Consider the following 21,284-nt stretch of genomic DNA (forward strand, 5'->3'; position numbering starts at 1 on the left):
CAGCAACCCCTCTTGCTGTTCTGGCTTCTGGGATAGCTGCGCAGCCTGCATTTGCTCCATAAGACGCACACACATTTCCCCTTACTTTTTAGGAGGGAAAAAGTGAGTCTTATAGAGCAAAAAATACGGTAATTCCACATTACTCCACAGTGTGTTCATTTGAAAACAGATATAGGCACTCCCAGCAATGGGAGCATTCACCTGCCCAGTGGCAGTGTGGGTAAGCATATGCCAAGATTGCAATCGCCACTTCCTTTGCCAATTCACCTGGGGCGTGTTCAGGGAGGAGAAGGCATGGGTTACCTAGTCAAGAGAAGAGGAGGCTTTTCAAAAGGCATATCAAGTAATCACACCCAACTTTGTGGACAGCAGGATCTGGAATCAATCTAGCAGCATTTTGAGGGTGAGCACGATTGATTCTGGATAGAGGAAAAGCAGCATGTTTTGTGCTGCAAGCAGGTTGTTTGTACGCAGCCCTAGACCCTGACTACTCGAGGCTGAGGAGCAAAGAGCTTGCGCTCTTGCAGTTGCTATTGAACGGCCTCCGTGATGCAATGGAAAGAACACCAGGGCATTCTTGTTTCCCTGGACTATTTGACCTTTGTCAAACAATATGTGATCAGTTGGCAATGTTGGACAGGTTAATTGGCCCAAACCTCAAGTGTAATTATTGGTATTCTTTTTAGAAGAGTTTATAGCAATAGGGTTGAAGGGAGTCTTAAAACAGCACAATATGTTGCTCCAGCTGTTTGTCACAACTTGATCTCCCCCAGCAGAGGATAGTTCGGTTCAAGGCTTTAGTAATCATAGAATTTCAACAGCCTGCAGTAGCACAATAATTCTGTTTTGTTTTGTTCTGTGCTATGACTGGTGTGTGTGTGTGTGTGTGTGTGTGTGTGTGTGTGTGTTAAGAAATATTTCGCCAGCAGATGCTGCAGAGTTTTATCATCAAATACGTGTTTTCCAAAAAGCTGAATAGTTTTCTCTTTTGTTATCTTTGTTCTGGGCTTATTATTTTCTCATGCTGCCAGGCTGAAGAAAAAATGAGTGAAGGTGCAGAACAAGAGCAAGAGGTCCAAGAGGAAAATAATCGTAAAGAAGGCCGTGATGAGAACTACGAGGAGGAAGAGGAGGAAGAGGAAGAAGAGGAAGGTGGCGCTGTGGCAGCAAAGGCTCATAGACGAGGGGAAATGTGATTCTTGCTTGAGCTGCAAAATGGCATCTGCTTGGAAAAAAAGAAGAAAAATTTTAGTTGCTAGAGAAGGCCTTTTTATATGTATACATAATTTAAAATTTTTCTCTTAGAAGTCTTTGTGGTTTTATACAAATGCAATATTTTAGGTTAGCATTCCTTTTGTACAAGATTTTAAGTGACAAAAACAAATAGGTGAGGTGGCAACCCCCTTATTTTTCCTCTTTTATTTTTATACTGTTTCTTTTCTAGAAGTTTGAGGATCAGTTTCAACTTAAATCTGTCTGGCATTGTCCAAACCGTCAGACTTTAGCTTTCAGGTGTATTTCTGGGGGTCAGGGGGGACCAATCATTAGTGCCTAATCTCTTGGAGTTTGAGAAACGGCAGGCTGCAGGGTTGCACCCATATCTCTGTGAGATGCTGGATTTTACATCCAGCTCTCTATGGGACAGCACATTCGAGCACCTCTGTGTATTCATTTTGATCTGAATGAATTTGGCCAGCACAGTATCTGCAGCATCTAAGTGAATATCACTTGGCAGTTGTGAGTGTGCCAAGAATGGCAGCGTTTGCATCCCTTTGCATGTGACACTCATACACACTGGGTGGGTGAGTCTTTCACGCCCTCTTGTTGCTCTGTCTCCTAGAGAGGTGTAATTGATTGGATTAGCTCAATGCAGACATTTGCTCTTACCCATATATATGCAGTACCTAACTCACACAAGTGTCACCGCAGGCCATAAAGTATAGATGGATCAAAGGGTTTCTTCTTACCGCTTCACATATTATGCGCATGTAGACTTGACCGTTGTACATCTGAGCCCAACATTGCTGTCATGTGCTGGTGGAGATAGATCTGTCCTTAGCCTTATTGCCCTATCTCAGGCTGCAATCTCGGAATAAGCCTCAAGGAAAACAAAGAAACTTACTTCTGAGTAAACATATTTGGGGTATGACTCTACCACCACTCAAATTCCTTCTAGATCAAAAGAAGATAGATATAGATTCCCCCCACCCCCAAATTTGATTTATTTACCATATGATACACACATTTTGAAGTCACAGTCACAATTTCTTTTTCTGTATCACTGCGCACCTCTCAAAAAGTTGTGTAGGATTTGTTTTCGTTTGTAGACCGTAAAGTGCCTTTCTTAAGGGCTAAAGGAGTATTTCACATATATTATCTCAGTAATCCTTACCACAACCCTTGTAAGGTAAACCAGCAATACTGACCCCTTATTTCCAAATGGATGTATCCTAATGTTTAAAGAAGACAGATGGCTGGAGGTTACCCAGGGGGTCATTGAAGCCATTCTCCTCTTGTGCACAAAAGCTCCCCTTCTCAGGGCTTCCACTGTTGGCTTGAATCTTAGTCATGATGTCAGTAAGGAAGGCAGGAGGTCAATTAAATGCATAAGAAGGGAGGGTGCTGGAGACTGGTGGCTTGCCAGAGAGCCAGCGAGGTGTAGTGGTTAAGAGTGGTGGACTTGTATTCTGGTGAACCGGATTCACTTCCCCGCTCCTCCACATGCAGCTGCTGGGTGACCTTGGGCTAGTCACACTTCGCTGAAGTCTCTCAGCCTCACTCACCTCACAGAGTGTTTGTTGTGGGAGAGGAAGGGAAAGGAGATTGTTAGCCCCTTTGAGAATCCTTAAAGGGAGTGAAAGGCAGGATATCAAGTCCAAACTCTTCTTCTTCTTCTTGCCCTCTGGTCACTTAGCCGGTGTAAAAGACTGGATAGCATTAAGGCATATACTGAATATATGGCTAACATGAGATTTCAAACCAGACCTTTCCTATCATAAGTGGGTGGAGATGATGGTCTCCTCTAACCTCAAATAAAATTTAGTATTATGTCTGACAGAAGAATGAAAAGAATGTGAAAAAAGAGCAATTGGATGGTATGTTAATCTGTTGATACTCAGATCAGTAGCTCTATTTTATGTTAGAAAAGTGTGTGGTACAAATTGTGGTACATTGGACTGGTTACAAGTTCCATATTCCTCACCTCCCTAATGATGTGCTGCTTTCCAGGCAGGTGGAAAGGCTTCACATGGCAGAAATAAAATGGGTGGTTCGCTCCTGGCATAGTGGAAGATACACATCTTTAGCCACACAAGTCCTATACCGCATAATCCCTCTAAGAGTTCAAACTGGGGACTGCAATCAGACCATATATGCTGCATACCCCCGTGATGTATTTTATTTGTATTTTTAAATGTGATGGTACATTAGCTTCAAAAGGGTTAACAATCAAGTCCTCATTGTTAAATGTCAGACACTGGGAATTGATAGCAGTGACAGACTAGCCCCACCGTACCTGAATCACTGGACCACCAACTCTGTTGCTTCTTATTCTCCCACTACTATTATTGTTTCTCCTGCAATTTTAACGGTGACCACATGGGCCAAGAGAATGACTCACCTGTTTCCTTCTGCCTACCCACCTGCAATCTTGTACGGTTAGCATCACGGGCGTGGGCCAGGTTTACGGGCAACAGTTCACAATGGCCTAGCCAGAAATTAGGACCTCAGTGATGCTGGTGTAGTGCTTAGCTGTGATTTCTGCAGGCGACACAATGTGTGACTGTTGCTTTGTCTGAGGACACGTGGCAAGTTCTGTGCTCGTGGGTTTGTAAGTTCGTAGCTGAGTTGCAGAGCTTATATCCATGAATATGCTGTTCCTAGGGATACTAGTGAGCAGGGAATGGGATAAGGTATTGGAGGACCGAATTGTGTGTGCCACATGACCTGCCCTTTGGCCGCTGAGCTAACCTGCCACCCACAGATGTGGCAGAAGATGATGTCCTGCTGCCAGTGTTGGAAGTAAGATTAATCTGCCAGGCCAGTTAGCTTCTACATATGGATTGGGATAGAGGCACCATCTTACGCTTCACATTTTGGAAGCAAAAGGTCTTGGGCTGGCTCCAACACTTCCTTCCATCTTTTAAGAAATTGCAAATATACGACCCATAGGCTACTATTTTAACTTTTTTATATGAATGTAATATAATTCATTTTTGTACTAACCTAATTATTAATTTTGCTTTTGTAGATGCTTTGAACTATTTCCTTTATATATATATATATATTTAAGAGTAGGGGTACTCTTAACATTTCATAGGACTGTGTGTGTGCGGATTTGAGGTTTTCTAAATGTTACAAAAAAGATTTATCACACAGAGAAAAGAGATTCCTGTTTACATAAATGACTGTAAAGTGTATGATATGTACATAATCTTCGGAATACAAATATTTTGATACATTTGTGTGTATTTTTAATGCCATGGGGCAGTATTTAATTATTCTGAGGCATATTTTAGGGTCATCAATAAAAGCTAGAATCAAAACTGACCACTATGTTAATCTGGTGCTCTTTTTGTTATTGTTCTGGTGGCAGTTTCACAGCTGTTCGGAGAATGAATGGATAAAACTGCAGGTAAGGAATGCTTGCAAATATTAAGTATTTCCTGTTTCATCTTTAGTCGGAAATGTTTACACATGGATCATCTTGACTGCATCTGCTCTGACACAAGAGCAAAGTATTTTATTTGGTGGGAAGAGAAAAAACATAATATTGTGTTGATGGTCGAGAAAATTATATTTTATTAAACCGACTTCAGTTGGTGCATTTTAATTATAGCAAGCCCTTTGTCAAAGAAGGTAAAAAAAACAGCTCAGTCTTCTAGAACAAATTTCACAGAATCTCAGAGGAAGCTTTAGTCTGTTCCTGCCTTGGGAAAGGATGGTGGACCCTATCCAGTGATGTGTATGTGTTTCTCTCTCGAGTGTTGGCTATCTCCAAGTGGGTTTAGGCTCCTATCATTTGAAGGCCGAAAACTGAAGCTTCAGAGAAAGTTGCTTGTGTTCCTGTTGCTGCCTCAGTTCTGAATAGGCCTCTGAAGTAAGATAGGAGAAAGGAAGAGAACCTAGCCCAGAGTTGGAGAATCTTCCCTTTGCTCAAGGGTGCACTGGAGTTGCCTGGCTTGTGCCTGAGTGATTGTGGTGGCCTTGGAGACATCCTTACACTCAGGGAGAAATACATCTTATGGTAAAACCAATGGGACATACTACAGTCAGGATAGACAAGGGTCTTCGCATTTTGAAGTCTTACAGATTTCCATCTTTTCTACTTCAAGCTAATCAAACCCAACCCAACCCTATCAGCCTTGACTCATATGCCATGTTTTACTGACTATGGTACATTGACTTCCTTCATGTCTTTAGGTTCTTCCAAGCTTTTCTGAGACAAATGATGTCACCAGAATGCTTACTAGGGGTGTTCAAACTTTTTTAAAGAGGGCCAGATTTGATGAACATGCGTGAAGGCCAACCAAAGTGGTTGACCTTTTTTAAGTTGAGCTTTTTGTAGAATTTTAACCCAGGAAATAAACTGCTGCAGGGGCCAGATTAAATCGACTGGCCCACAGGCCAAACTTTGGACATGCCTGGCTTAGGCATATCTAAATTGCTAAGGAGCAAGGTGCTGGTAATTAAAAAAAAGTATTAAAATCTGTGCAGTTGTTATTAGTGGAAAAGCAAGTAAATTTGTGTGGGAAGAGGACATAGGTATAAGACTGGGGCTGAGGGAGTACAGGGCCCCCAAAATGTTGAGGTATGGTGAGGGAAAACCCTTTCACGCTTCACTGGCAGTACAAGGTAAGCATTGAGAACCGGCACTGGATGATGAAGTTTCATGGGTCAGTTGGCACATTCATGCTCTTGAAATAGTGCAATGGGTGGCAGTGACAAGATGGCTGCTGTGAAGGCCTGGCACAACACCACATTTGCTTGCAGAGAAGCTTTTGGCTGCACTCAGTGAAAAATGAACAAGTTTAAAGGGGTGGTTCAGAGTAGGTTAGGCCAAGCCAATGCCGACAGGAACGGAGCAGGAAGCACAGGTTCCTGGGCTTTGTGGGCTTGTTGGGGGCATGTCTGCTGAGAACTTTTATGGGTGCCATAGAAGTTACTGGTACTCCCTGGCCTACACTTTTTTGAAGGAAGCTTGGTAACTGAGAAGGATGCCAAAGTATGTAGGGGGGAATAGAGAGGAGGGAAAGCCTAGGAACTTATGAGATGAAGAGTTGTGTACTGCAGAGGGATGGGGAATTTAGAGTTTGAGGGATGGAGTCCTAAAATTGGGAGAGAAATGGGAACAGAATGCCATGACAGGAAAGGATTTGCTTGTGGGGAGGTGAAGGCGGTCAAAGAGACTATGAAGTCTTCTCCCCACCTCCTACCCCCATATATACTGACTCAAAATAACCAATAACATATTTGAACAGAAGACAGTATGTTTTAAATTTTAATGCTGCTTCACAGCACTCTATTGATTTTCTTAAGTGACCTTCATGAGGGTTTTCAAATTCTGAAAGTGCACATTTGTTTGCTATTTATAAGCAGGTGCACTTGTAGTTTAACAATTGAAATACTTACAGAATGTCAAGACCCATACACCCAAAGCTGCTGAACTGCAGCAAGATAAAACATTTCCCTTAATATGCATGACATAATAATATTACTTCTGATAGTTTTCCTGGAAGAAATTCAATATTTTGGGTTGGCTCAATTTTTCACTTATTCATTAATTTCTCAGTCGTCACCAGCTATTTTTTTATACATATAAACAAAATAAGAAATAAATGTGCCTGCCACATCAAGCCAAAACACATGCTTACATTTTATTGGAATTTAAATGTCAACATTGAGCTTCAGTTGAATCCTGGAATATAAAAGAGGCATTAGTTTGCTTCGTATTAAATATAAATATTTCCAGCTGCTGAGAATGGAAAGCACAGCAGATAGGCATCTTAACAGTTGTTATGCAGGGTCCAACTGAAACAGTGCATTGATCTACTTCAGGGGTGGGGACCCTCTTAGCTGCGGGCCAGTCCTGGCCTGCCCGGGGGTCAATGGCCTGCAAGGACATTTTCAAAAATCCATGTCCACCTGCCAATGAGCTGATGCCATTCCAATGTCAGCTGGTGGGTGGCAGGTCAGGTTTGATTCTGCTTTGACTGGACATGCTAGTTCCCCTGCTGGGAACTGACTGGCAAGCACAGCTGAAACAGCGGGATTTAACCCCTGCTCATCAGTGACAGAGCGTTTGAATGTTGCCCACTTGGGAACAGGTGTGCACAGCTGAAAATGTACAGGGATATTTGAAAGCCCTTTTGCAAACCAGCTCACAGTGTCCTATGAACCTGTGGTTTTTGGAGGTCTAAAGAACTGTAGGGCTGCCTGCGCATGGCTTTCAAGCAGCCCGTGCTGTGCTTTGAAGCTGTAGGATGGGCATCCCCAAACTTGGGCCCTCCAGATGTTTTGGGACTACAACTCCCATCATCCCTGACCACTGGCCATGTTAGCTAGGGATGATGGGAGTTGTAGTCCCAAAACATCTGGAGGGCCGAGTTTGGGGATGCCTGCTGTAGGATGCAGCAAGGGCTTCAAAGTGCAGCCTCACCTGCATTATGTCAGGTGGTTGACAGGTGATCAGGCCCTTCCACCTGTCAAATTGGGCCCAGCAGAGGGATGGGAAAATAAAGAATGGGCACATTGTCCAGATAGTTTCCCATTCCAATCTACTCATACATTGCATTTCATGCAGTGAGCTATGCTCACTTCAGCTGGAGACAGACAAGAGCTGGAGAAGCTATATGAACTTCCATTGCTTGTGGTGTCTGCTAGGGTTGAGTAACCAGTGGTCCTTCAAATGTTAGACTTGCAACTCCCATCAGACCCAGCCAACATGGCCAATGAACAAGGAACAACTGAAAGGCCATCCTTGTGGGTGCCAGTGACTATCACTATCTTTAGGTGATTTCTGAAGACACCCCTTTACCCTGGCTTTTGACACTTGAGGTAGAATCATAGAATAGAATAGAATCATAGAGTTGGAAGAGACCACAAGGGCCATCGAGTCCAACCCCCTGCCAAGCAGGAAACACCATCAGAGCACTCCTGACATATGGTTGTCAAGCCTCTGCTTAAAGACCTCCAAAGAAGGAGACTCCACCACACTCTGTGGCAGCAAATTCCACTGAGGTGTATCTCTTTAGGTTCCACCTTATTTCAGGAATTGTAAGTTGTTTTAAACATTGTGTTTTAGTTGTTCTAACCTGCCCTGGGACCTTGGGGTGAAGGTGATTACCGTAATTAAGAATAGCGAAAACACAACAGGTTGTGCACATTTCTGGTTGGGGGGCTGGTGAGTCTACTTCCCCTGCAAAGGTTACAAACCTACTCTACCTCCTATTATGGGATCTCTGTTGGGGGGGAAAACAACAGTGGAGAATATATTCCTTCGTGAGCAATATACACACCTGAATAACCCCAGGCAATGAGTAATCTCAGAAGCTGTAGAAGTGTTTCTCTGGCCTTGACAAGAGATGAATGCAGCAGCAGTTGGACTTCACGAGTAGTGTGAAAATCCAGGGGTTCCTGGCGCTTATCCAGGATTGTGTCTTTAAGAAATACGGTTTATCAACACTTATTTACACCTGGAAGTCTTCAATGGAGGGGGCACAGCACATTATATCCCAAGTGTGTCTCTCATTGCCGCTCCCTTGGCTTCAGCAAGCTTGGTTCCAAAGCAGCAGTCCTGGTCTCTTACCACAGCCTCTTCAAGCCAGAGCCAAGATGGTCTGACCTCCAGTTCATGGGTGACTGGCCTTTTTCTCCTCCTTCCCAGCACACCCCAAGATTTCCAAACAGGACAGATTTCCCTCTTGACATCACTCCCCACCCCCTGTCTCTGTTCACACCTCAGAGCGGGAAGAGGAAAGTTATTTGGCATTGCCAATGGCCCTTAATGGCACTCCATTAATGGCTCCGGCTGGTTTGCATAGGCTAACCCAGGAATTCCTCTACAGCTTGTATTTTCCCTTCAACATCCCAAATATTATCTAGCTTCTGGAATTCATTAATTTCTTAGGTTTAGTGGGGGCGGGGGGGGGGCGGGATCTCCCTTCTCTCCACATTCATAACACTCTTTCCGGTCCAGGAATTCCACTTGTAGCAATAGTGTTGATTTCCCCACTCTTTCATTATATGCGGATAACAAGAGTCCTTTGGTTGCGAGCCAGAGAAAAGTTGTTAATAAATAGGCGACTAATTTCACTGAGGGTAATATGGGGTAAAGTACAACTGCCTATAACTGGAAATGGTTTCAGGAGGGAGCCTCAAGACTTGAAACATTCTTCCTTATTTGAATAGCAAGCTCAGTAGTCATCCCGTCCCCCGTCCCCCCAATCCTGCTGCTGAAGTTGCTTTAGTGGAATGATTTAGTTTTGGATAGAAGCCAGCGCTAATTTCCACAAGACCCCATCTAGCTCTCTGCACACGTCTCTGTTTGCTGATCATTCAGTCACCAATTAACACCCCATCTGCACAGACATTTAATACTGTTGTGCTTTGTGCTGTGTAGCTTACACAGAAGACTTTATAGCACGAATGGGTTTGTATTTTAATGGTCAGATACCGTGAACTACTCTAATGATGTGTTGAGGGGGCGAGTCTCCTGGATAGGGTTGCCACCTCCAGTTCTGTGGGATCTCACCAGACGAGTTAACCGCTGACACGCTTCCTTGATCCTACTGCCAGTGGCACTAGACCAGGACCCTTGTGACCAATCCTGTTCCAATTCTTTCTAATGCAAGAAGTCCTAGATTTGGGCCACGGGTGCCTTCCGTGTACATGCAAATATATGAGACTTTGATCCTAAGGAAAATGGACTGGAAATGAATCCCGGTCAGGGAAACAAAAGACGAGCTTGTCAAAGCCTCTGTGACACATTGGGCAATAGATGTAGGACATAATAGAGATTTTAATCTCTGGGAAAAACTTTGGAGAAGTGATTTGAAGTTTACAGCATGTTATTCTTTGGAGGAGAACTACATGAAAATGATTTACAGGTGGTATTTAACTCTGAGTAGGCTTGCTAAGATGTATAAGTCTGAATCAGATAAGTGCTGGAGGTGCAATGAGGTCGAGGGAACTGTTAATTTGTGGGTGAACATATCAGACAACACAGCGATTCTTCAAACAGCTCTTGCTTATTCACAGGCCAGAACAGAACTGAACTGAAGGGTTCAGTCAGCCTGCTTATATAGAGCTCCAGTACAACGTAACTATAACAATTTTATAAAACTATCCAATCACTGAACGCCACTTTCGATCCCTTATTTGCATAACTATCTACAGTATCCCCCTGCTGGCACAGGGTGAGAACTTCAGTATATAACAGGAACGTTCTTTCGTATATAGTGGACCTGTAAAAGGGTAAAAGAATATTGGGAAATAATCCATAATGAATTTTTAAAAAATGTTTAAAAGTACAATCCCTCACCCCAAAAAAACAGAGTCTTTTTTGTTGGGGATAATTCAGATGGAAATTCCCAGATGTCAAAAAAGGTTATTTATGTATGCCACTACTGCGGCCTGTGTTTTGTTAGCCCGAAAATGGAAAACAAGCGAGGTCCCAACTAAAGAAGAATGGCAACTTAAGCTGACAGAATATGTGCAGCTTGTGGACCTAACATATAGAATAAGAGAACAAGAAGAACATACATTTAAAGAAGATTGGGAAATGTTAACTGAATATATGGGGGGAAATTGTGTACATTTGAAAACGTTGGCAAGCATTAGGATAAATTCAACAGTGTAAGTAAGTTTTGTTTGATGTAATAATGGAATACTGAATGGTTTAGTTTATGTAAAATCTGGCTTACTTCTGAGTAGGCATGCATAGGATAGCACTGTGAATAACCAGTAAATGTTCATGGGTAATGCTTTTAGGATTGAGGTGAAACTAGAAGCTGCAACACTCTCCCAAATAATAGGCCTCCAAGCCCTATTTCAGGCTTGCACAAAAATGAGAATCCCATTTTACAAGCCCAGCTGCCGACAAAAACCAATGCGAGTGGTGCAGAGAGACTGTTTACATCATTGCCATCCCCATCTCACCAGTCTCTTCATTGGTAGTTTTTTTTTTATTTAAAAAGGGAGAAGAATATCCTCTTTTTTATGCTGTTGATGTGTTGCAAATAACTTGTTCTATTCTATTTGAAATGCTTTATTTGCTAACCTTGCTTGATAACAGATCAGTAAAGAAGTTAACAGAGAATTAAAGAATAAACATAAAATATAATCACAATACATACTAGTGCCTCTCCCCTCCTGCTAACCATTTTCTGTGAGTTAGCGAAAAAGGAAATTGGATACAAAAATTATCAAACGGGAGGAAAATATTCAGTGAAATTCTTATGTGTGCAGCGCAGCATTTTTTGGTGGGGAAGCAGGTATCTCTCTCAGGTTGAAATCCACTGAATTTCTGTGACCTCCCTATTGAAAGAATAACACCTTAATTCTCTCTTCTTCTTCTTTTTTTACAACTATTATGGACGTGCAGCCGGGCAAATCTGTTTAAAAAGCAGAACTCGAAACGTAAGAGTAGGCTTAAGTAGGAAAAGTCTTCTGTGACAGGATTTTAATATTGTATTAGTAACAGCAGATTTCCTTTCCAGCCCATTCTAGCTACTGTTTGAGATCCTATGTCCAGGGTTGTAAGGAAATCCTAGTGACATTTGAGAAAAGCCATTAAATCCTTCAAGCATTGCCCCTTGGCTTCCCCCTGGGGTGGCAGCCAATCAGCAACACAGTCATGCCCCAGCTTTCGCCAAACTCAGCGGGAGCCGGGAGACTCCTCAAAGCGTTGTTGCTCAGCTTCCTCCACCCACGGGTGCAGAAGATGAGCAGCAATGTCACGTGCCAGAATGCCAGCAAAAGAAGTTGGAGGGTAGGCAGAGTGCTGCCTCTTGCACTTCCATCACCTGAGGCAGGTACTCCGCATCACCTCATGCATGGGCTGGCCAGAGAGCCTACATGTAAGAGCTGTTCGACAGTGGAATTTGCTGCCAAGGAGTGTGGTGGAGTCTTCTTCTTTGGAGGTCTTTAAGCAGAGGCTTGACAACCATATGTCAGGAGTGCTCTGATGGTGCAGGGGGTTGGACTCGATGGCCCTTGTGGTCTCTTCCAACTCTATGATTCTATGATTCTATGCGTATTGCTTGTGGGATGTGAAACTTATAGCAGTCAAGTACAACATTCCTCCAGTGGACATCTTAGAGGATGTTTTGTACCACTCAGGAGAAAACTTCCTGTTTCCTCCTGAGCTGGGACAGACTTCCATTGCATGTGACTTGAAGAGGTTGTGACCTGTTCTGGCCAGAGGAGCAGACATTCCTCCATGTTGTTCTGTTCTTCTTCTCCATTTTGTGTTCCTGTGTGTTAGGAGAAGTGATTGCTCAGTGGCCGTCATTTGGGACAAATTCCCTTATGGGACAGTTCATGTAGATATATAGTTATGTAACCTAAGCCTGTCTTCAGGGATCTATCTGTGAACCTGAATGAGTCTGTGAGTAAACGACTTTTATATTAAGTTTAATTAGATTCTTGTGTCTATTCTTCTTAAGAGGGATTAGGAGGGATCTTACCAGGAATCTTAAGTAGTGAGACTCAGACGAGCCAGCAACAAGCTAACCGCTGTGTAATTTAAAAGGGGGGATGTTTGGAACTCTGCTAAGTTATAGAACTTGTTAACACAAGTTAGGAAGGATGTTATTAAACAATATATCCTCTCCTGCCTCCCTAAACAGGCACTCTTTTCGGACTTCACACTGTTTGTACAGACATTGGTGGTGGTAGATGCATATACGGTGGCCCTTAGGGCAGGGCCTGCTTCTCCTTTGACACATTGGGTATATATCTTGAAAAAAATGGGTGGACACCAAGCCTCAGGCCTGCCTAGGCTTGCTGAAAAGATGCTTTGCCTTAATTAGGATCCAGCCAGATATCATGGAAAGGTTAAATGCAGAGGAATGTGAGAGGAACCAACTGGGGAAACCCTAAAGGAAGAAAGCTCAGAGCCTGGGAATTGGTAGTGGGACGATGATGAGTGGTCAGAGGGAGAAGACTAAGGAGGAGGTGTTGGAAGCTGAAGAGATAACAGGGCTTATTGAGAGGGGAAAGTCTGTGGCAGAGAGAAGTCCAGAATCAGAGGCAGAAGCTGAAACAGGAGAGGAGAGAGGCCAAGAGGAAGCAATGAGTCTGGCTAGTGAAGAAGCCAGGGTGTCTTCCTCTTCTGCTGCGACAAGCTCCCTTCCCCACTTGTCTCCCAGAACCAGAAGAGGTATGAAAAGAGCGGAGGAGAAACTAGCATTGTGCAGGCGCAGTCTCAGATTACTTGGGGGAAACCCTGGAGAAGAGGGGACTTAGGCAGCTGTAGGGAGGCAGGGACCTTCAGTCCCAGCAACTGCTTCCTGGGGGCAAGAGCTACCGGAGATGAGTTGCTGTGTTTATTAGGCCTGGCACTCCTGTGCAAATTCTGTTTTTCTAATAAAGAGTTAACATCACTTGTTCTGCGTGATTTACTGCTGGCTCAATCCCATCATCAGCTAAGAGTTATTAGTTAGTTAGTTAGTTACCTGACATATTTCAGGTAAATTCTCAAAGTGGCCAATGATATATTTGCAATACAATATCTCTATCCATCTACCTAAGAGCTCCCCATGAATTGAAGGGTGAAGTTCTAAAGCAGGGAGGTTCCTTGCTTCATTAAGAGTCGTGATGATACAGGGTTCTAAATTGTGCAGGGTGCCTCCAACAGTAGGGGACGCTCTTTGCTTCAGAACTTTGCCCTCCAAACTCTGGTAGCCACCATGTTTGATGCCTTGAGCTATGCTGACCCAGTTCTTGGCTCCTGCAATAAATGCTGCTGCCAACTGGGCAACAAGCACTGCTGCTTGGGTAAATATGTCTGCAAAGAGGAAGGAGCGGGGTGGGTGAGTCTTGATAGTGGTTGGAGCCCCATTGGTAGTTGGGTTCATAATGGGCAGTTCTAAACTTCCAAGCACTCGGCAGGCACCTGCTGTTGCTGATCCTTGATACTGACCCAAATGAAGGAGGATTTCACTTTGTTCTGAATCTCTCACCAGTCAACTCATTCGATGACCCCAGGTTCTAGTTGTATGAAAGAGGGAGAACAACTCCTCTCTGCCCCTCTAGCCTGACCAAGTCTCCACCTTACTTGCCTGCTCTCTCGTTCTCAGAGCAATACAAAATTTGACTGAAAGGAATACAGCCAAGGAGACTGTAAATCAAATCAAATTTGACTTTAAAAGGAGACAGGCACGTCCTCATTTGTTTTCATTGTGTTTAAATGAACGTCCAGCACTTCATTTAAAGCCATCAGGTGTGGAATCGGCTCACTTTACAGCTTGGCAGGGCAGAGAGATCCATCCATCACATCAACCGGCTGCTTTTTAAAAAGACTGTGCCGATCTGGGCAAATTTCTTTGCTGTGACAGTGCCAGAACTTAACAGAGGGGCTATAAGTCGTGTTTCTAGTGGGAAGGGGGGACCACATCCTCTGTATGCAAGGATGTAAGAAAAGCCCTGCTGGATCAGACCAAAGGTTTATCTAGCTCAGCACCCAGCATAATGTTTTCTGTCTGGCCAACCAGATGTTCTCAGCCATACTAGGGGATGTCTCTGCTTATCACTGAGAGCCAGGGTGGTGTGGTGGTTAAGAGTGGTAGATTCGTAATCTGGGGAACAGGGTTCGCGTCTCCGCTCCTCCACATGCAGCTGCTGGGTGACCTTGGGCTAGTCACACTTCTCTGAAGTCTCTCAGCCCCACTCACCTCACAGATTGTTTGTTGTGGGGGAGGAAGGGAAAGGAGAATGTTAGCCGCTTTGAGACTCCTTTGGGTAGTGATAAAGCGGGATATCAAATCCAAACTCCTTTTCTTCTCCTTCAACTTCCTTCTCTGGAATCTTAGTGTTGCCCTTATAGAATTCAGCAGAGAGAAGGATGGGGACCATAGCTGCCAACTCCTAGGGGCCGAGGCAGTTTTGGTCCCCCAAATATTTTCTTCCAGGGGCTTGAGTCCCCTCAATATTCAGAGGATGTTGCAGTGCCCTCCCCCCGATCCTCTGGAGAAGCTGGCGCCTCTGACGGGGACAAACTAGAATCCATTGGTTATGCCGGTCATTGGCTCTGACTCCTTTTATTATTGGGCTCTCTGTCTTCTGCCCTACAAGTCCTAGTGAGCACCAGCCACTGCTGAGAAGGGAAACTTTTTCATTAAAAGGGCCACATTTCCCTCTGGGCAAGCTTCTGGGGGCCAACTGTTCTGAGAAGCTCTTTGTGCTTTCCTTTTAACAAAATTCAGCTTTCCTTAGTTTGCAGAAGCTGAGGATGTGGCATTTCCACGTATTAGGGTCCATTGTATAGCTGCTAAAAAGCACAGACTCCAAAAGGTACAATCCTGCCTTTTCCCATGCTCTCACATCCTCTGCCTCTGAGCTCATACCTCTTCACTGAATTCTAGCAGGACCTGAGAACCTCAAACTTCAAAAGGCCTAGAAAACAACAGTTAACTCTGAACCAAAATATAGGAGCTGGCCTTTTTTCTGGGACCATCACACCAACACAGATACATAACTTTTTTTATAGCCCCCTATAAAAATCTGTAGCAGGCAAAATTAAATTCTGCCTCAATACTCTGGGATGTCATTGAGCTTAATAGGATGCGGCAAAGGAGACTGTAAATCACAGGGATGTTTTGCTACTAGATTAAAACAGGCGGGTTCTCACTGGTTTTCATTGCTGTGCATATGAAATTCTCAAACGTTCCAGCAGAAAAACAGCCAGGACCTCCTGGAAGTTTTAGCCACCTCATTCCACTACACTGAGGAACAAAGTAAAGGATGCACCACTCATGGATGGCTTTAGGCCAGGGTTTCCAAAACTTCAGAGTTCATTGAGCCCTTGGTGAGCTCATAAAGTTGAGGTCAACTTCAACCCAAATTCTTAGGAATATCAATGAAATAAAGTCAAGGAAAATCAATATATAATCAACACTTCTTAATCATCCATCGCCATTTCTAGGGATCATAAAATGTAAAATAATCAGGACTTAAAGCAATAAAGTAGCATGGTTTGAGAATATTGTTGTGGTGTGGAATCATTTTATTAAATGCAGAGGTTCCTCACTGGAAAGGTGAATGTGTTCTGCACATGCCCATGATGTTCTTTATTTCTGAGGTTCATAGTTCCTAAATAATTTTTTTTGCACTAAACCTCATAAACGTCTTTTCCACACTAAGGCTTTTTTCAGCCCTCTATTAACTTCTAGAGCAGGCTTCCTCAACCTCGGCCCTCCAGATGTTTTTGGCCTACAACTCCCAGGATCCCTAGCTAGCAGAACCAGTGGTCAGGGAAGATGGGAATTGTAGTCTCAAAACATCTGGAGGGTCGAGGTTGAAGAAGCCTGTTCTAGAGTTTATTCATTCCCTGCACCGTCCCATCAACCCCATGGATTCTATATCAACCACTGTATCAACCATTAGTGACTTACTAGTGCCAGCCCGACTGTCCTGGAAAAGATACTACAGGGGCCATGAAAGCTTATTGTTACAAAAGGATATGGAGCATTGCTTTAATGGAAAAATTGACAAATAAATTAAGAATGGCTAGGGTAAATAGGAACGTGTTTATTTCACAGCAGTTTGATTTTGTTATGCATGTCGCTGAAACAAATAGTGATAAAGCACCGACATCACAGTATGCTGGTGGAACTTCTTGCTCATGCTGTAATATGAATAATACCTGCAACCATGCCAGGCACCTGAAACTGATTGAGCAGAAGCACAAATATTGGATAAGCAGAACCTTTCCTAATGACGTGCCCAAATCCCTCTGTAAAATTGCATTTGCTTTGTAAAATGTGTGTGTGTATCTGTAATATGAAATTAAAGGATGGGTGAGCTGTGCTTATTGGGGCTGATAGGAGTTGTAGCCCAACAATGTCAGGAGAGAATCACGTTAGCAAAGGCAGGTCTAGGGGAGGGAGCTTCTGGGGCTCCGTAGCACAGGCACCCACAACTATGATGTCCAACAGTGGGCATGAGATGAGAGTTGTTGGCATTGCACTGGGTGCCACTGAAATTTCAGACGCCAAGGTTTGAGCTACCCCTGGACTACAGAAATGGGAAATAATGGCGGTCATGAAGTCACAAGTAAATACCTTAAGCCAAACCCTTGAAAGTGCTACAAACTAAAAGAGTAGATGCAATTTTGCAGATTCTCTATACTGCTCAACTTCTATTGTTGAGCATTTGCTTTGCATGCAGAAGCTTCAAAGTTCAACCAGTGGAATCTCCTGGTAGGTTTTGTTGAAGTAAAGGGTAGCAAAATCGCAGCTAAGAAGCTCAAATCATATATATGACTGACACTGTTCTTTGGAAATTAAACCAATGTCCAGACTTTAACATTCAAAACTTTACTTGCAGAAACTTATAGATATACCATAGATGAATTAAAATATATTATTTAGAATAGAATCATAGAATCATAGAGTTGGAAGAGACCACAAGGGCCATTGAGTCCAACCCCCTGCCAAGCAGGAAACACCATCAGAGCACTCCTGACATATGGTTGTCAAGCCTCTGCTTAAAGACCTCCAAAGAAGGAGACTCCACCACACTCCTTGGCAGCAAATTCCACTGTCGAACAGCTCTTACTGTCAGGAAGTTCTTCCTAATGTTTAGGTGGAATCTTCTTTCTTGTAGTTTGGATCCATTGCTCCGTGTCCGCTTCTCTGGAGCAGCAGAAAACAACCTTTCTCCCTCCTCTATGTGACATCCTTTTATATATTTGAACATGGCTATCATATCACCCTTTAACCTCTTAACCTCCTCTTCTCCAGGCTAAACATGCCCAGCTCCCTTAGCCGTTCCTCATAAGGCATCATTTCCAGGCCTTTACAGTCACATGCTTTCAAAGCATGGGCTTGCAGTCTCTTCTTCTAACTTCCGAACAACTATATGTCCTCTCTCTTTCCAGAGCTCAGCACTCAGACTTCTGTATCTCAGCATGGCCATGCCTCACAGATCCTATGAGAGATTCCCACTTTTAGCTTCTCCTGCAGCTTTGCTCTTTTCCTTTCAAGCAGAAAAGAAGCACTCCAACACTCTGGTCAACTTAGCAGTGTTTACAGTGGATTCTAAAACACAGTCATCTTGCTTCACATAAAATGGAGTCTCCTGTTCGCCAGGTATCTCCCATGTGACCAACGTTAGCCAATCACATGAGAATTACTAGAGAACTCTCTACAATTCAGTTACCAACCAATCAAATTTAAACACATAATAATGCATACAAACATTTGCCATTTTGGTGGATTAAATTACTATACTTACCAGGCTTGGGAATTTCCTCTGTCTGAAACCCTGAAGAGCCACTGCTAGTCAGTGTATACATTATTGAGTGAGATGGACCAGTGATCTGACACGGTATTAGGCAGCGACTTATGTTCCTAACTGCAGTCATCATTGATCCTTGGTCATGCTGGCTGAGGCTGATATGAAGGAGTCACAGGCTATGTAAATTGAATGGTAAACTAATGTTAGTCATGAATAAGTCCCATTGAAACAAATGGTACACATTAGTTGATTGCAACTAACGTGTGCGTGTGTGCGTGTGTGTTTATGTGTGTGCATGCACATATCCACATACATGGGCATGTATGCAACCAATAGGTCTGAACTGGGATGCTTGTTCCCATTCAGTCTGGATGAATCCCTCAAGTGCAATGTGGACTGGATTAACTTTGCAATGCTCATTCTCAGTAGTTCCACAGGCCTTCCTATCTTGCCGGTGCAGGGATGTGGGGGGTGCTACTGTAACAAAAGCAGTAGGGATTATTTCTGGCAATTTTTCAGCGCTAAAAACTGGATGTGAAATGTTTGCAAATCATGACACCCTTAAAGAAAAGTATTTTAGAAAATGGACGGGATGGAGGGAGGATGTTAAGATCTGTTTTTAGAATTTAATTGGGGAAAACAATTTCCAGCCAGTTACTTAAGACAAACAAGGGGGGTGGGGGGCTGAAAAAGTAAATAAGAAATTCTGGATTAGAGTTTGGCATTTAAATGGCATTTAGTTTGAAGGTATTCAGCTAATTTAATTTTTCTCTCTCCTCTGAAATGCTTATTCATCTTCAAACGCCTCTGGGGGAGCTTCTTAATAACACATTTATTTTGCTGAGGATAATCTAGTTCACTTTAATTTCTCAGACAGTTACTCCGTGGACTATCGGTCATGGTTTGGGAGCTGTTCCTCTCTCTCCAGCTGCTGTTTATTGGATGGTGCAATTCAGACCTTTTGTGCCAGAAAATGTACAATGCTGGGGCAGTTTTCAATTATGATGCAGAAGGCAAGCCTACGTGCTTTGGATTCTGTCCATGCAGAAATCTCTTGCTTTATTAACTTCATATTGGGCTTCTGTACTAATTGAAGAGTTGTGGAACTCTACAAATTCATTTGCAGGAGTGAGGATATTTGTTCAGAAGTAACATTATTGAAATAGGTGGAACCGCTCAAGGGAAAGATCCTTAAGAACTTTAGTCAACTACTCAAAGTGGTCAAGATCCGGGGGGCTCCAATATAGGCATGGGGCTCACTCAAATGAAAGAGTATCTTGGCTGATTTTAAACAGAGATAGTAAGCGCACAAGTCGCTTTAAGGCTGTGTATTGCCTTCCTCCTGTGTGCAGGGAATTCAAGTCTGTAGCTGAGTATGCACAGTTTTTAGAATGAAGCCAGGGCCAGTGCTGGGAGCAGGAACTGGGCATAGTAAGTGAATAAAACTTCCCATTTCAGAGGGTCTGCTCTGAGTAGAAACAACAACAACAACAACAACAACAACAACAACAACTTATTATTATTTATACCCTGCCCATTTGGCTGGGTTTCCTCAGCCACTCTGGCCAACTCCCGACAGAATATTAAAAACACGATAAAACAGCCAACATTAAAAACTTCCCTAAACAGAGTTGCTTTCAGGTGTCTTCTAAAAGTCACATAGTTGTTTATTTCCTTAACATATGATGGGAGGGCGCCACTACCGAGAAGGCCCTCTGCCTGATTCCCTGTAGCTTCACTTCTCGCAGTGAGGGAACTGCCAGAAGGCCCTCGGAGCTGGACCTCAGTGTCTGGGCTGGACACTCATTCAGGTATACTGGGCCGAGGCCATTTAGGGCAACACTTTGATTTGTGCTCAGAAATGTACTGGGAGACATCCTCTAATAATGGCTATATGCTACCTCCAGGATGAGAATCAACTTTCTTCTGAACATCAGCTGCTGGGGCCTAACAGTGGGAAAGGCCTTATGGAAGGTCACTGTGGGAAACAGGACTGGAAAGGGTATTTGGTCTGATGCAGCACAGCTTTTCTTACATTCTCTGTATAACCAGGAAAAACTCAGGCACCATTTCTCTTGCCTGTGTTCTGGCTTAATCTTACAGGTCTTTGGGACCTTGGTGCATTTATGATTTTTCTTAGTTATTTCTCCCTCGCATTTTTATATGCCATTTCAGACGCTCGTCCTGAAGAAGTGTTTGCCTTCTAAAGACTACCCAAGGACGCTGTGTACAACACTGGAATTGATGAGAGCCTTGATAGATCTGCTTTTCCTTGTAGACGCACCTGCTCCACCTGTGATTTATGGGATCTACGTGGGCTACATAGGAGATGCCAACCTGCTAATGTTGAACACGCTGATTGCAGTGATGGATGATACAAACCGGAGAGCAATACAGAAGGAAGAATTAGGGAGCTGCGAGGAATCCAATGCATCATCTCACGTGACCTCCTAGTCCCAAGACAGAATTCCTTTTTCCTGAAGTATCCTCAAAAGGATACCTGCCTAAATATTTCTTTAACTTTTGGGGGGGTAAAGAAAGAAACTTCACACACACACACACACACACACACACACACACGTTCTAGTGTTATGCTGAAACTAGTTGCTTTTGTTCATTTTCACCTTTGTGTGTGGGGTGGGGGTGGGGAAAATTGAATACAGAGATTTTGCTTCTCATTCCTATAAACTAGAGCTTGAGGTCACCCAATGGAATTGATGAAAAGTCGTTTCAAGACGGATAAATGAAAGAATGTCTTCATAAAATGTATGATTAATTTTTGGAATTTATGATGACCACCAAGCTGAAACGACTTTAACAGGTGA

The 21,284-nt window shown here is 43.4% G+C and overlaps 1 protein-coding gene and 1 long non-coding RNA gene across 3 annotated transcripts in view; one reads left to right on the plus strand and one right to left on the minus strand.

Moving 5' to 3' along the window:
• Nucleotides 1-4,548, plus strand: part of GOLIM4 (golgi integral membrane protein 4) — a 58,589-nt gene extending 54,041 nt beyond the window's left edge. For both annotated transcript variants that reach the window (XM_083442118.1, XM_083442119.1), the window contains one exon: nucleotides 1,032-4,548. In XM_083442118.1, coding sequence (XP_083298244.1) covers nucleotides 1,032-1,196 — 165 coding nt within the window. In that variant the 3' untranslated portion in view covers nucleotides 1,197-4,548. The remainder of the gene's footprint in view (nucleotides 1-1,031) is intronic.
• LOC310678534 overlaps nucleotides 1-21,284 on the minus strand; it is a 241,139-nt gene that overhangs the window by 13,902 nt on the left and 205,953 nt on the right. The window lies entirely within an intron of this gene.

Source organism: Podarcis tiliguerta (genome assembly GCF_965153285.1).
Source record: "Podarcis tiliguerta genome assembly, chromosome: 5".
NCBI classification, from domain to species: domain Eukaryota; kingdom Metazoa; phylum Chordata; class Lepidosauria; order Squamata; family Lacertidae; genus Podarcis; species Podarcis tiliguerta.